The sequence below is a fragment of the Poecilia reticulata genome, linkage group LG11 (genome assembly GCF_000633615.1).
Source record: "Poecilia reticulata strain Guanapo linkage group LG11, Guppy_female_1.0+MT, whole genome shotgun sequence".
Lineage (NCBI taxonomy): Eukaryota > Metazoa > Chordata > Actinopteri > Cyprinodontiformes > Poeciliidae > Poecilia > Poecilia reticulata.
Genome location: NC_024341.1, coordinates 25,315,616 through 25,331,915, shown reverse-complemented (window position 1 = coordinate 25,331,915; position 16,300 = coordinate 25,315,616). Strand labels below are relative to the sequence as shown.

General features: G+C 38.3%; 1 protein-coding gene across 1 annotated transcript in view; it reads left to right on the top strand.

Moving 5' to 3' along the window:
• Window positions 1–10,499, top strand: part of samd12 (sterile alpha motif domain containing 12) — a 147,910-nt gene extending 137,411 nt beyond the window's left edge. The window contains exon 5 of the mRNA XM_008422740.2: window positions 9,640–10,499. Within this exon, the coding sequence (XP_008420962.2) occupies window positions 9,640–9,671 (32 nt within the window). The 3' untranslated portion in view covers window positions 9,672–10,499. The remainder of the gene's footprint in view (window positions 1–9,639) is intronic.
• The last annotated feature ends 5,801 nt before the right edge of the window (window positions 10,500–16,300 follow it).

Below are 16,300 nucleotides of genomic sequence, written 5' to 3'. Positions count from 1 at the left end.
TAGTTTGATTTATTGTCAGTCAAAGTGATAAATATCTGGTTCTATTTACTGCAGTGCTGCATTTATTTCACATAATGTTTCAGCTGTAAAGGTCCCAGTGGAGGACTGCAGTTTACATCGTTCCCTCGTTTCTTTTTTTGTTTGTGTGTTGTGACCTTACATACGTTTAACCCTCCAGTAGCGAGATGTTTGTGAGAGTTCACACCAGTTACACCGTCACAACAGAGCCGGGCGAATCTGCGTTTCTGCAGAAGCTGCGGCTACATGAGTCATCCTCAGATTTCTGCAGCCGCATATTCAGAAAGCGTGCATGTCAGCTCGCTTGTTGCGACACAGCCGAGGAGGCTTATTTTTGCCGTTCCACTTTCTGTGCCGCCACGTTGCCGTCTTTAAGCCCTGGAGGCCCTGGCGGATTTACGTCAGGAGACATTTCCTGCGTAGATGAAGCAGGAGGATAAATAATACAAAAAATGTGGAGCTGAATCCGAGTGTCCCCCCCGSTGAGSAGCGAGAGGACTCTGCAAACGTGGAGGGACGGTTTGTGTCGGCGTAATCACAGGAACAGAGCGGGGAAAATGCTCCGGTAAACAAACACAACTTAACACAAATACTGAACCGTTTTGGTTTTCATTGTTATAATTAATCGAGTGATTGAATGAAGAAGTTGGGTAAATTATTGGTACTGAAATAACAGCAGTGTTGATATCTATCAAMATCGGCCCGGTTTTTCATACTAACGCATCCCTAACAATTACTTTTCACAATTTACCTGTAACAATAACAGCTGACTTTTTAAATTAACAAAACTGGACAAAAATTACACAGAAACCTGAAATTATATTGAACCTAATAATAAAGCAGCAGGCTCACAAGGACACTTATTAAATAATATCTTTTCTCCAGTCTTTAGTTTTTCATCTTCAGTCAGTTTATTACATGAACTCTCACTTTGTTCATCAATTTATAGCCTCTGTCTCCATGTTAGTGACTTAAGTAATATCGAATTGATTGAATGTTTAAATTTATATTTGTAGTTATTGATTGTCGTACTTATTTTGAGTTTGATTTGGTTGATGTAGTTTGTGTGGTAAGGTTTTTTCTCAAGTCTTTGTGAGTTATTGAAGCAGTTGAATTTAATTTTGTGTTGAATTTAATCTTGTTTAGATCTTTTTGTGAATGTTTGTAAAGGATTCTCATAGTAATGTCTGATATGGACCTCAGGAAGAATATAGGGGATGCTAAATAAACAAACATCCACCAGGTTTGTACCGCCACGATGCGCTGCACCATAGATTTATTGGGACTGGGATGATACGAAATGTGTTTTCCGTTTGCCCGTAAAGCTTCTGGTTAGCATCTACAGAGCAGCCGCCTGCAGTTTTCAGTCTATCCGCTCATCTGTATACATGCACCCGCCACACACTTCCCCACCGTTCGCTCTGAACCGGCCACCGGGAGGAGGAAGGCTGCTGTCCTCCAGGCATCACGTCAGTCATTAGGATGCTCCTTGGTCCCCCAAAAAACAATACAATCCCAGACATTATTGTAAATCAATTAAATATTGTTGGAAAAAACTTAAAAATTGAACCTTATGCTGCTAGCAATAACTCGTAGGCATAAATGAGAGCGTTGCGCACCATAAATAATCATCCGGCCGCAACACGGCGCGCTAAATAATAAAACATAATTTAACAAACCTTTGAGGAGTTTTAATAATCAAGGAACTTGAATTAATCGAGGAATCATTACAGCCATACTTGAAATACTCGTTGTTAAACATAATCAGGAAAAGGGGAGAGGAGAACATCTTGTCCCTAATTAACTTTTTAAATAAGATGTAACTCCTTAACATATCTTACTTCAACGTCGTTCTTGGATTTCAACAAACATTTAGTGTCTGTTAATAATGTCCCCAAAATGTCGCCAGAACTAGGAAAGGAAACTCAAACTTAAATTATAGAGGATTTACGTAAATAACAGACAAATAAAATAAAGCTGCACCTCACTGGCTGCATTAACTATATAGGAATATTGTTGACTTCATTCAGCTTCTCGTAACCAGGCTCTGTGTGCCAGTTTATGTTTTCCCATAGGGAACAACATGACATGTGGAACAAAATATCAGTTCCCCCTTACATTTGAATGTTTTTAACCAAATAAATAAACATTACCCACATGTATTTACTTAAAGTTATTACTTAATGTTTCAAATCAAACACTGATATGCATTTATTGCCATTTTTAACTGAACATTGAAAGCAGCAAAGACAAACACCTTCACATGTAAACGTTTATAGAGTTTGACATTAGTTTACAGTTAAAAACATGCACCAAATGTAACACAGCTGCACTCGTTGACCTGTCGAGGTGGACCGGTTCAGACAGACATGATGGACTCCTAGCAGCAGCAGCAGTGTCTTGAACTGGACCCTGACTGGAACAGGAAGTCAGTGCAGAGACGCCAGCGCTGGTGTAATCTGATCATAGCATTGGGTTCTTGTCAGAAGGCGAGTTGCAGCTTTGTGTACAGTGTGCAGCTGCTGGACAGACAATTTATCGAGGCAGACATAGAAAGCATTACTATAATCTAAGCCAGATGTAATAAAACCATGAATTATTTTTTTCAAACTCCTTTGATAGAATATAGATGACCTAGAGTGCTTCCTTGAAGAGGTTAGGATACAGAAAACATGTTCACTAACTTTTAGAATGATGATATTTTAGTTTGATCAGTTCTGCCTATTTTAAAGTCCTTCCAGAATGAGACGTTTTAAGGCGTCTTGTCACTTTAAACCTAAATAAGCTGCTGGCCACACCCCCAACTCAACGTTTACACTCACATGTGAAAATGTCTGCAAACAGATGTGTAATTATACAACCGTATGTCTTTGAAAAGCAGAAGTAGAGCTTCCTGCACAACCAACAAGAATTCAGTAAATGGTTTCTGAATGGTAAGTTAACAACAAAACACTTGTCTTTTCCAGCAGCCATTATACAGCACAGCCAGTGGTAAAACCAGCTGACTGAATGTGCTGGAACTCCATTTTTGGGTTGCTAGGTAACATGCTGGTATTTGCTGGGGTTGTTAGGTAACGGGCTGTGCCTGCTGATTTGCAACATTACATTTTGGAGGTTTTTGAAACGTCTTTTTTTAATGTTGGGGGTTGTTTTTAAGAAATATTAGAGACTCAAATGGAACTACAAAAACGTGGAAAGTTTTAAAACACTTTTAAAGACTCGCTTTAATACACATTTCCACAGACATAGCAGCAGAACAATGTGCTATGCTGCTGCTTTTGCAAATAAAAATGCCGTTTATGTGTTTTTGATAGTTTGTGCAGAAGTTGCAGCTCTGCTGGAGAATTGATGCAGTATATAATTGGTACTGGAGGGACAGAATCAGTGCAGCTGCAGAGCTGTAAAAAGTTTTAATGCTTCTCTTTCTGTTGTTCTTCCAGGCAGACATTGTTGTGTACTTTTATAATATCTTGATCAGTAGTTTATTTTGTTTTACAAGCAAACGAAACAGAAAATATTTTGCATTAATTAGTGAATATTATTAACGGTGTGAGAGAGAGAGAGAGAGAGAGAGTAAACAATGATGTGATCTGAGTGATATTAGTGTGGAGAGACAATAATAATGAAATAATTCTAAATCAATAAATTATTAGTGAGAGGAAGATAAATGTAGACTAAGTATTGTCTATATTTACCAGCGGTGTCGCTTTGGGCCAAATCAGGATCAAAAATGCCCTAAAGGGCCAGAATGTATTGATATAACCTGTTCACAAACTGTTAAAATATCAATTAATTCTTAAAATTAAATAATAATTTACATTTTTTCAGTTCCTCCAGGATTTCGTGATTATTTTTAGGATTTTTTGCAATAAAAAACAAAGTGTTTATGGTGCTAATTTGGAAATATTTGCGCTTATTTCTGACGGTAAATGGGACTTTTTATTCCTCGCTGTACAGGTCATGGACTATAATATGACATAAATTAAATCTGAAGCAGCTGTTTGGTACAAGTAAGAGTTTTTGACAATTTTTGAGAAAATCTGCAATAAACACCCAATTATTAATGCAAAAAAATGTGGGGATTTGTGTGAATTTCAGTGATAATTCTCAAGAAACTGGAGCGACTGATTGATATAATTTGGCAATAAACGGATAAAAACTGAATTGATTTGATAACATAATATTTAAGCACGGCTGCACAGAGGCGCAGTTGGTAGAGCTGTTGCCTTGCAGCAAGAAGGTTCTGGGTTTGATTCCCGGCCCCGGTCTTTCTGCATGGAGTTTGCATGTTCTCCCTGTGCATCTTTTTTTTTTCCTCCCACAGTCCAAAAACATGACTGTCAGGTTAATCGGTCTGTCTAAATTGCCCCTAGGTGTGTGTGTGCATGGTTGTGTGTCCTGTGTGTCTCTGTGTTGCCCTGCGACAGACTGGCGACCTGTCCAGGGTGAACCCGCCTCTCGCCCGAAACGTTAGCTGGAGATCGGCACCAGCACCCCTCTCGACCCCACTAAGGGACAAGGGTGTAAAAAAAATGGATGGATGGATATTTAAGCACATTTAGTGTTTAGTCTAAAGCAGTGGTTCTTAACCTGGGTTCGATCGAACCCCAGGGGTTCGGTGAGTCGGTCTCAGGGGTTCGGTGGAGCCTCTGCTGCGGAGGTAAAGACACACTTGTGTAAAGTCGTGATGACGCCCCGCTTTGCCATCACTTGCTGCAGAGGATCACGTTACATTGCTTAGCCAATCAAAGCTGCGGAGGAGCCCTGATTGAAGGAGTTCCACTCTCAGCATGGATTTGAACTTTTGTCTTTAATTACTTCAGCAAAACTCACCGTTTTTACCAAATTCTATAGTCTAAATCTGCTCCTTAGTCGCATCTTTTCGGGGTTGGTACTGCCTCTAGTGGTGTGGGGGTGGTAACACAACTAATATAATTACATTACTAAATCAGAATACTGCAAAGTATTTTGTGTGTCGGGGGGGAAGAAGGGTTCGGTGAATGCGCATATGAAACTGGAGGGTTCAGTACCTCAAAAAAGGTTAAGAACCACTGGTCTAGACTCTACAGGGCCACATAAAAAGCTGCGGCAGGCCGGATTTGGCCCACAGGCCTCGAGTTTGATACATAAGTGTTGCGTTTGAGAAAGAAGAAAAATTAGGAACAAATGGACGCCTGAAAAGATAAATATTGATCCAAACCACTCTAAAGTTTGAGTTTTTGATTACAAAATTTAAAGAAATCAAGGAAAATCTCGCACAGAGCGATTTCCAGCCCAGCAGAGAGGTGACAGGTGTAGCTGCAGGCGAAGGTGGGCTTTGATTAAGCCGAGAAATCCCCGATTACAAATGCATGGAGTGAAGAGGAAGCCGAAGCCTCGAGTGACGCCTGGTAGGAGGAAGAAGGGAGTAATCGTGCTGGAAAAAAACGAGTAGTTGGAAAATAAAGGAGGAAATCTGGAGTGTGTGTGTGTGTGTGTGTGTGTGTGTGTGTGTGTGTGTGTGTGTGTGTGTGTGTGTGTGTGTGTGNAGGGGTGTCCGTTTAGTGTTGCAAAAAACTGGTTTGAAAAAAGTGTCCTGCTAGTACACCAAAACCAGTATGTGTGTGTGTGTGTGTGTGTGTGTGTTGATAACAGATCAACACCTCCACCTGTCGCCTTCCTCTCCCTCCCAGACGTAAATGTGATGGTGGGCTTTATAATTTCTTTGTTTAATAACCAGAGCTTCCTCGATCGCACACAACAGAGGCAGGATTGTAATTTTTCTGTCAGATTCTGCAACTGGCAAACACACACATGATAATTAGGCCAGAGAAGCTTCCACACGCTGGTCTGTTTAATTTCAGCTGGGCAGATTACAGTTATTACGTGGAGGAACAGATTGGCAGAGCGCTCTGCCCTTTTTTATGTCCTTGACAGCTGGAGCAGCTGCGACTCAAACATGCAAGGTGCAAAGAGCTTCACTTTTAATTTATTTCTTTGATCGTCTGAAAACCAACGTTCCAGCTAAAAACTTTAAATTAGTGGTGCTGAGAGGATTGTTTGGGAGAGCGGTGGTAACAAAATGAGTCACATGTGAAATCAGATGTTTACATACATCTGTGGGTCTGAAAGTCATTTTGATTTAAATGGTTTTTATTTTATTATGGTCGCTGTTATTCATTCTCGTATCCAGATATTTGTTTTGTAGAACAAAACCTCTTTTTGTTGGTCTGTAATGTTTGTTCTGAATCAAACTCTTCTTATAGTCATCACTATGCTCCTCTTCTCTTTTTTTTTAGAATAAATACACAAAATTAATCCCATGCAGCTGCATCACTAAAGATTTCATTTCATTTTTCATTTATTTATCTAACTACTAAAAAATTATGAATGAAAAGGAGCAGAAAAAAGTATAAATTTATAACATCAGCCACCTATTCACATAAAAAATGTTATTCAGCTCAGAAGAATATTAGACATATTTTAAACACACACAGATTATTCACAAGCTCCTGTTGCGATGTTAGCTTTGATGTTAGCTTTGATGTTAGCGTTAGCTGCCGCTAAACCAAACTAACATTTCTTTACTTTTGCTGTTTCTGGCTGCATTTAAAACAATGAATGTGCCTGGATGTTGCAGTTAAAATCCACGAGTTTTGAATGTCAAGAAAACCTCCCAGTCATATTTAGTTTGTTTAAACACAGCAGTGTTTTAACTCGAGCTGCAGCTGAAATAAAGACGTTTAGTTTTTATTTTTGTGAGGAGCTCAGAGCGAGGAGGGGATTTAAAGAGACTTCTAAACACGCTGACGGCTTGTCCACGACCTCCTACGACTGTTATGAATTTCACTCCTCCAATCTGTGTGTGTGTGTGTGCGTGAGTGCGTGTGTGTGTGTGTGTGGTCCTGCCACACCGGCGAACGCTAATTCATTTAAACAGGAGTGTGTGTGAGGGTGTGTGTTGGCTGGCGTTGTGTTTACATGCTTTTCAGCTGAGCTGTGTTGACACTTTGCAGGGTTAGTCGATGATGAGGATGAGGATGAAGAAATGGTTGAATTTTCATCACCTGCACTGCAAAAACACAAAACCGTACCAAGTGTCTTTGGTCTCGATTCTAGTTCAAATATCTTGGAGCACTTAGAATAAAACAAACTTTAGTAAGATATAGGAGCTTGATTTAAGTAAATAATTCCTTAATATTGATGAAAAAAGTTCTGGATTATTTCACTTTTAAAAGACATTTTTCTTGTGTTATAAATGAAATAATCTGCTAGTGAAACTAGAACTTTTTTTTGTCAATAATAAGGAATTATTTACTTAAAACGGGCTTCTATTTTTTGCTAAAAAGTTACTTGTAATTTAAGTTAGTCTTATTTTAAGTGCACTAAGATATAAAAATGCACCAGAAACTATCCAAAAAAACTTGGTACGACTTTGTGTTTTGCAGTGTAGAGGTATTGTAGTTAAGAATAAAAAATTCTGCCAGAAACTCAGAAATTTTGTAGAAAACTTGGAAATTTGAGAAAATTTCTTAAGGAAATTTTCAGCATTTAAACTTCAGAAATTTCCCCTTTTTTTTTATTTATTTTTTTTAGAAAATTTCTGACAATTTCAATGTATTTTTTTCTTGCAAATCTTTCACTTTTGGGGAAAAACAAGAAAAAAAAAACATTTTCCCCATGTTATAAGTGAAATAATCTGCCAATGAAGCTACTACTTTTTTTAAAAAATTTTTATCAACGTTAAGGACATATTGAGTAAAAATAAGCTTTTATTTCTTGCTGAGAAGTTACCAGCCGAGTTTGGTTTTACTTCAGATGCACTAAGATATTTGCTCTAAAACCTACATGGTGAGATTTTGCAGTGTTCTCAGCAGCAGCAGAGTGAAGATGAGCCGAAGAGGCTCCGATGAAGAAAACAATCAGGTTTTATTGTTGTTTGTCGGGACTCTGAGTAACCCATATATCTGAACACACTGGCCTCAGAGCTTTTATTTGCTGCTTGTGGGATTGCAGCTCTCATTAAGTGGAGCCTCTTCCTCCTCTAGACTCGCTCACAGGCTCTGTCCTCACGAAAACCTGAAGCCAAAGCATCTTCATCGTCTCGTGCTTCAGCTGAGCTCTAAATGTCACCGTCTCTCAGCCGGTTGTCTTCGTTCGGTGAGGAGCTCCTGTGTTTCAGTGTGAAGCGTTTGACGGACGCGCCGCCGCCTGAAAGCACAGCGATGCCCTCTGCATTGATTTTCTTTTGCCGTTTTATAATTATGTCTCCTCTTTTCATTTGCCTCCCCCGCTCCCTCTATTCCTCCCTTTCATCCCGTCGCTCTTATCTCCCCGCTCTCACTTCTATTTTTCTAATCCTGTCCTCCCCCCAGATCCATTTTCTGCCTCTCTGCTTGTTATCTTAGCCATTTTCTCTCTTTTTTTTTTTTTTTTCCTATTTGATCTCAACTTCTTAATTTCTTTTCTCGTCACTTCGTTTGGTTTCACTGTGCAGCTCTTCCTCTGTCATCAGGATCTCTTTCTCAGTCTGGGAACTTTTTTGAATAAAAGTACTTTTAGGATTATTTACTTTTGAGTAATTTTATTGTGACGTATCGTTTCTTTTGCTTTTCTTTTGCACTGAATGAAAAACAAACATGTTTTAACCAAAAATTCACCATAAACAGACACACAGCTGCAGTTTTTGTTAAAGTTTCAAAGAAAGAAACTGATTTTTAGAAATGTTTCTTTAGTGTGATTTAGTTTTGTAGTTACGACGGAGCATTAGGGCCAGACTAAGAAAACATAAAATGTTTATAATAAAGTCTTGCAATAATAAAGTTCTAGTTTTACCAGAATAAAGTCAAATTAACAAGAATGAAGACATACAATTATGGGAATATTCATATTATGAGAGTGAAGCTAAAATAATGAGAATAAAGTCGTAATGTTGAATATTCTCATATTTTGACTTTATTGTCACACAAATTTACCCTTAAAAATAATTCTTTCACAATTAATTCATAATATTTTGACTTTATTCTCATTTTAATGACTTTATTCCTGTGATTTTATTCTTTATGCATAGTGTGGCCCTAATCCGCCGACGTAATTTTGTAATTATTTATCTGAATTATTCAAATTTTGGATGTTAAAATACCAACATTTCCACGTAACTTTATATTTTGGTCCGTCAAATGATGTAATTCTTAAATATCAATTCATTTTTTTAAACTTACTAAAAATTTGTTTTTAAATATTTAATATGAAATATAAAAAATATGAACACATTTTAATATTTTTAATATTTAAATATTTTTTCGAAATTGAATATTAAAAATATTCAATATTTTAGTATTTTTTTTATTTTTTAAATATAATTTTTTTTATATTTCAATTTAAAAAAATCTTTTTCAACATTGAATGTTTAAAAATATTGAATATTAAATGTGATCAGTTGATCATTCAGTTAAATGATTGATCAGCACTTCAGTCAAATACCTTTTCCTCCTCTTGAGTAATTTGTCACCACCGTTACCGTAGTAACAGTAAGTTGGAGTCGTCCTGCTCTGGTTCTGCTGTGTTTTCTTMCCGTTTCCTCCAGCTGTGTCGTATTTCTACGGTTCGGTAACGTTTCCCCTCTGCTCCGTTTCTCCGCAGCGTCTCTGGAGTGCTCTCCGTCTTCGCCGTAGACGGACGGATCAGGCCCGACGCTCGCCGCCTCTCCTCCTCCTCACATCCACCCAGAACTTCCTCCAGTCGAAGCTCCTCACCTCACAGGTCCGGTTCTCTCCACAAAGACCGATCCTGGAATAGAAGACCTTCCTCTTTCTGTCTTTTGTCCCGCTGCAGACGTCCTGCCGTCTCTTTTTGGCCTTTTTCAGTCCAGTGCTTCAACTTCCTTCAAGCTCGACTGAGATTCTCACAGACTGCAGAGATTTGCACACTTGATTCATGAAGGAACATTTATGAAGGAAGTTTTTGCACCGTTTAATTTGTAGCTGCACAATAATTTCAGCGCGTCTCCGTCCTGTGTCCGTCTGCGGCTCTTCCTCCTCTGCTGCGCCCTCCTCTTCCTCCTCATCCTCAGAGTGATGCGTTTTACGCCGCCGCCGTGTTTTGTGCTCTGGTCTCTGTGTGTCATCCTGTGAAACGGCCCGTCACAAAGTGTTAGATGATGCGTGGTGAAGTGTCCATGTCGCTTTCTGCTTTTTACTCCGTCTGTGTTCTGAACCGTGAGGCTGGAGAAAAAGGTTCTGGGGTAAAAAACGGGCCGGGTCGCCCAGGTCAGGGGTGTCCAAACTGCGAACCAAAAACAATACAGTTTGATCCTCTGACTGTTGATTTGTGATCAGATTAAAACGATCGGAAACATAATTTTCTGACAGGAAAATGTAAAGTACAACAAACTATTTGACTTTTCATAAATAAGCTTCAAATGGAGGTAAAAATCAAGAAAGAAACTGATTTGGGAAATTTTTCTTTTTCTTGATTTTGTTATTTTTTTGTTACTTATACAAATTATTTTCATCCTTAAAATATCAAAATTTCCACTTAATTGTATATTTTGGTTCATCTGATGATGCAGTTTTTAAATATTAAATGATCATTTGATCAGTTACTCAGTGAGTAATTTTTTTACTAAACGCTTTTTTACTCTGACTTGTGTAACTTTTTGGACAGTTACTTTTTCCTTTTGAGTACAATGTTTGGTTCCTCTGCCCACATCCTGTTCTGATTACTGAAAATTAATTTATTCAATTGAAAACTAGTTGTAAACATTTAAAATCTACCGCAGCAGCGTCCTAGGTGCAGTAAATTTCTGTCAAAAAACTCAGACATTTTGAGAGTACTCTGACAGTTTCTAGAGAAATTGAAGGAAATTTCTGAGCTCCAAAAGCCAGAAAAAAAAAATGCTGAAATTTTGACAATGTCAGAAATTTTCTACAAAAAACTTGGAAATTTCTGAATTTCAGCTGTTGAAATCTTTCTAGAAAAATTCAGAGATTAATCAGAAAATTTCTGAAATTCCAGGAGAAATTTTCCCCTTTTCTTCATGCACTTCTGTAGAAACCTCTGTCATGTTCCAGCTCTATAACACACAACAGAATACTTCATTTGCTCGACTTCATTTCACTTTTGATTCAACAGTTTCTGCCCACGTGGCATAAAGTTTGGACTCCCCTGATCCAGGAGGGAAAATAATTCGAGGGAGATGAAAGTGCAAAGAGGAAATTCCCTCGTCGTCCCCAAAAGGATTCTGGGAGTAAAATTAATTTGTGGATCGGGAAGAAAAGAAGGAGAAGCGGCTCTGGGAACGAGGAAATGTTTTGACTCGAGATCCTTCACTCTAATGAGGAGAGGAAGAGAAGAAAAGACGTTAGAGATGACAAAAGAGGAGCCGCTTTTTCATTTCCTCTGCCTCGTATTGCTTTGTCTGCTTCTCCATCGCGGTGCCTGGAACTATTTTTAGAAAAGTTATCTTCAGAAAGTGTAGCCGTGCTGCGAGCCGACGCTCGTCCTGCTGTTATTTGTTACTCGTTAAAACCAAATACTCGGCGCCTCGCAAAAGTGTTTGAACTTTGTTGTTTTGTCATTTTCAAAAGCTGAAACGTTTGGATTCAGACGCACAAAGTGGGAGGAACGTCTTTATTTACAGATAAAAGTCTGAAAAGTGAGGACGGCGAGCAAAAGCCACCAGAGCCGAAATATTCTGCAAAAATGAAACGTAAGAATCTGAAAAGTGTGGCGTACACCTACAGACTCGAATGTTGCACATTTCTAGGACAAATATGTTGGCAAACTTGAATTGAGACAAAACTAACTTGAAAATAACTTTTCAGAAAGATGCAGGAGCTTAATTTCAGTCAGTAATCCCTGGATGAATTATTGGATGAATATTAATTCCAATAATTGATATTGATGGAAAAGTTCCAGCTGATTATTTCACTTCCAGTAAGTAAACTCCCAGATTTTAATGTTTTCTAGAAAATTTCAGTTTTTGGCAGAAATTTGCTCCTTTTTTCTATTTACACTGCAAAAACACCAAATCTTACCAAGTATTTTTGTTTAGGTTCTAATGCAAACATTTTAGTACATTTGAACTAAGACGAAACTAACTTACAAGTAAATTTTCAGCAAGAAATAGGAGTTTTATTTTAGTCAATAATTTATTAAAACTGATAAAAAAAAAACGTATTGGTTTCACTGGCAGATTATTTAACTTATGAGGAAAATGTTTTGTTATAAGTTAAATAATCTACCAGAAGAACTAGTACTTAATTTAATCAATGTTAAGGAATTATTGACTGAAATAAACTTTAATTTTTTGCTGAAAAGTTAAGATTTTGTGTTTTTTCAGTGCAGACTAAAAGAGACTTATTACACTGCAAAAACACCAAATCTTACCAAGTTATTTTTGTCTATAGTTTCTAGTGCAGATATCTGAGTCCACCTGAAATACGACAAACTAACAAGCAACTTTTCAGTAAGATCGTTTGTGCACATTTTTACTAACTGGAGCCATTACATCTTGTAGCCAAGAATTACTGACTTAAAACAAGCGTAACTATTTTGTCTCAGTTCAAGCGTGCTAGAAACCAGATATTCTTGGTCGGATCAGTTCGGCGTACGCCACACCTCAGATTTAGTCAAACTTTGTGTTGGTTTAAAACCTGAAACTCTGAATCTCTCAGCTGCGATTCGACAAAAAGCCAAAGGGGAAAAAATCCTTTGCGAGGCGAAGCGTCGTTCAAGTGTGATCAGTAACTTTAACCTGTGCTGTAAATGTGAACTACGGCCACTCACTGTTGATATTATAGGCATTTAAACTGCATAGAGAAGCACACGTGTCTGTAATGAAGCCGAACTGTTAACTCCTTCTCCTCTAAATGTGTAAATACGACATGTAGCCGCCGGTATAACGGCGTCAGACAGACGCTCTCATCCACGCCGACGTAGCACGAGCTGCTTCTGTTCAGGTTTAAAGGTTTTCATTCGTAATCAGGTTAAAAATCATCGCCAATATGATTTACAGAAAAATGTGAAGTACAACACAAAGTATTCATCTTTTTATAACCCAGATTTAACAAAAGGTAAAACCAGGAGACTTTTACTGAAAAGCCAACTTTGCTGCAGCCAAATCAGCCTTTTCTTTTTCTTAAATTTGGACAAATACAGCGAGCGTTTTGAAAGAAAGCGATGCAAATCCTGCTGTTGCTACTGAAGATGAATTTAATCAACTGAGCACAACAGAAACTAAAAACTAGATGTTTTCCTTTTATACAGAAAAATTTACTACGGCGTATTGGGGCCATTGTACAAAAAGAAAAAAAAAGTAGTAAATTTCTGTCAATTTTGAGTGTAATCTCGAAAATGTTCTAGAAAAAATAAGGACATTTCTGAGCTTCGAAAGTCGAAGATTTGCAAGAGAAAAAATAACGTTGAAATTGTCAGAAATTATTTCTAATGCTGAAAAATGTCTAGAAATTTTCAGGCAGATATTTGCACTGCAAAAACACAAAAGTCTTACCAAGTATTTTTGGTCTGGTTTCTAGTGCAAATATCTTTGTGCACTTTAAAAAAGACTAAACTAACTTACAGGCAACTTTTCACCAAGAGATATGAGCTTGTTTTAAGTGAATAATTCCTAAATATATGTGAAAAAGTTCTAGTTTCACGGGCAGATTAGTTAACTTATAGAAAAATTTATTTTTAAATGCACAATAATCTGCCAGTAGATCTAGCACTTTTTTTTTTTAAATTATTGACATGACAGCTCATATTTCTTGGTAATTTTTTCATATTTCACTGCACTAAGATATTTGCACTAGAAACTAAACCAAAAATACTCGGTCAGATTTTGTAACACAGCGTCGCTAAAATCCCTGTCACGTTTTGGACCTACAATAAATATCTTGGTGATCTATTTGCTTAATTTTAGGTTGTTTTTTCATCTTTTCTTGTCCTGTGAATACGTTTGAATCTGCATTTTTGGCGCACGTGGCAAAACATTTTCACAGCCTGGTCTACAGGAAGCGGGACGCCGCCGCCGGGACGCCGCCGCCGCCGGGACGCCGTGCATTTAATGGGATTTCATTCGTCGCTCAGCCATTCGTGTCTCGCACAGCGCAGAGATGTCTGCTGATTGGATAGTATCGATCAGTCCTCCTGGACTGTCGGGGATTGCAGAATCCTCCAGGAAGCGTCTGAGCGTGTTGACTGGCCCGGAGAGTCGGAGCCACTCGGCTAAAGCACAACTGGTTATTTCACAGTTGGGGGGTGGGGGGGGGAGACGCTGCGTTCGTGTGTTTCAGCAGGAAGGGGAAAAGCTCAAATTGGAGTTTCCCCCCACTGGCTGATTCCAGGCTGGGAAAGTGTTCAAAACGAAAGTGGAAAACAGAGATTGATGAGGGGAAATGCTTCTGTAAAGCGAGAGCTGATCCAATCTGTTGAGTTATTAGCAGCTTGAAGCGGTAATCTCATCCGACACGTCACTTCTTCCAGAGTTCAGTTTGTTTACGGCACAAAGATTCACCAAAAATTACCATCCTTTGGTAGTTTGCATGAAAAATCCATCTGGTCCATATCAATTAAACAAATTATCTCCCATTCATCCAGTTTAATCCGATCAGATTATCAATAACCAATTTATTCCTGCTTCAGTCGTATCCAGTTTTCCACATAATGCCAGCTGGCTCAAGGTTATCTAAGGAAGCCCAGCTGGTTGCGTCAAGTCGTTTATCCTGAGTAACCATGGCGACGGCTTTACCTTTCCCGACCAGAACCAGCAAACAAGGATGTAAAATAAAATCTGAAAAAATACAATCACATTATGTGACAACATGTCAGAACTTAGTCTCAATATTTAAGTGCAAAATAATCAGCTTGTTGGCACAAAATGGCGGAAATGAACGACGTGAGTCGGGATGAAACCCGACGTGGGAAGAACGAGACTCCATTTTTGCTGAGGCCTGAAGGTTTACAGCAACGCAGCAAGAGGAGTTGCTAAAAACATTTTAGGTTTTTTTCTCATTTTAGTTGTTTATGAAAGAAACTCTCAAACACTGACGGTGATTATAAAAGTCCTTATTGTTACAGTGCCGTTACAGAGTATTTGCTCCCTTAAAGATTATTTCAAATCGGAGGTATTTTAGCTGATAAAATATAAATCAAAATGTTTTCCAAATGTTTGTTCATCCAAACCAACCAAAGTGAAAAAATAATTTCCCCTTGAGCCTCATAAGTGTTTGTGATAACCGTTTTGTGTCATTGTGAAATAATTCTGTCTCCCTCTTGTTTTTATTCAGCTACATGTTACGGTTTTCCAGTGTTCGCCTCCTGTTTGAGATCCAGACTTTGACTAGGCCGATTCAGAATCTTTATTTTTTAACTCTTCAGACTCACTTGTGGTGTTCTGCTTCAGATTTTCTTCTCATCATGAGTTTGTGTAAATTATCCAGGTCATAAACCTGATAGCAGTCCCACACCATGACTCTGCCACCACCAWGTCTATCTGTAGGTATGATGGGTTGTTTGTTTTTTCAACCAATTGCAGCAGAACACAAAAGTTTGGATCAGATTTTTTTCTGGTAGATGTGAGACGGATCAGTGGATTTAACTTTGTAATGCTCACCTTGAACGGGACCTAAATTCACATTTTGTTTAGCTTTTGTATTTCTATTTGTGTCCCAACTGCTTCTAAAAACAAATCGAGCTCTTAAAAAAAAAGAGAAAAAAGAACTCAGCTGCTTTTTTTGGTAATAAGTTTGTTTTCTGGTATCTGGAAAATTAGTCATTTCAAAAACCTTCTGATTTTATCATCACAAATCTGCAGCCTGTCACCTACCAACCCAAGCTGAGCTCCAGCACATTTGGTCAGCTGGTTTTATCACTGTACAATGGCTGCTGGAAAAGACACGTGTTTTGGTTGTTGACTTATTATCCAGAAGCCACTCGCTGCATTCTTGTTAATTGAGCAGAAGGCTCTACTTCTGCTTTTCAAAGATGTATGCTTGTGTAATTGCACAGCTGTTTGCCTCCATATTCAGTGCAAGTGTAAACGTTGAGTTGGGGGCGTGGCCAGCAGCAGCTTATTTGGATTTAAAGTGACAAGACGCCACAAAACAGCTCTTTCTGAAAGAAACTCTAAAACAGGCAAGCAAAATCTCGTTATCTAAGAATGATTTTATGCAAAAATGCAATGAACATGTTTTGTGCAGCCATTGGACTGATGCGAACCCGTTGAAGAAAGCCTCTTAGTGAGGCCTGCAGAGCTGCTCTGACCTCCTGGATGAGTCGTTGATGTCCTCTGGATGTAATT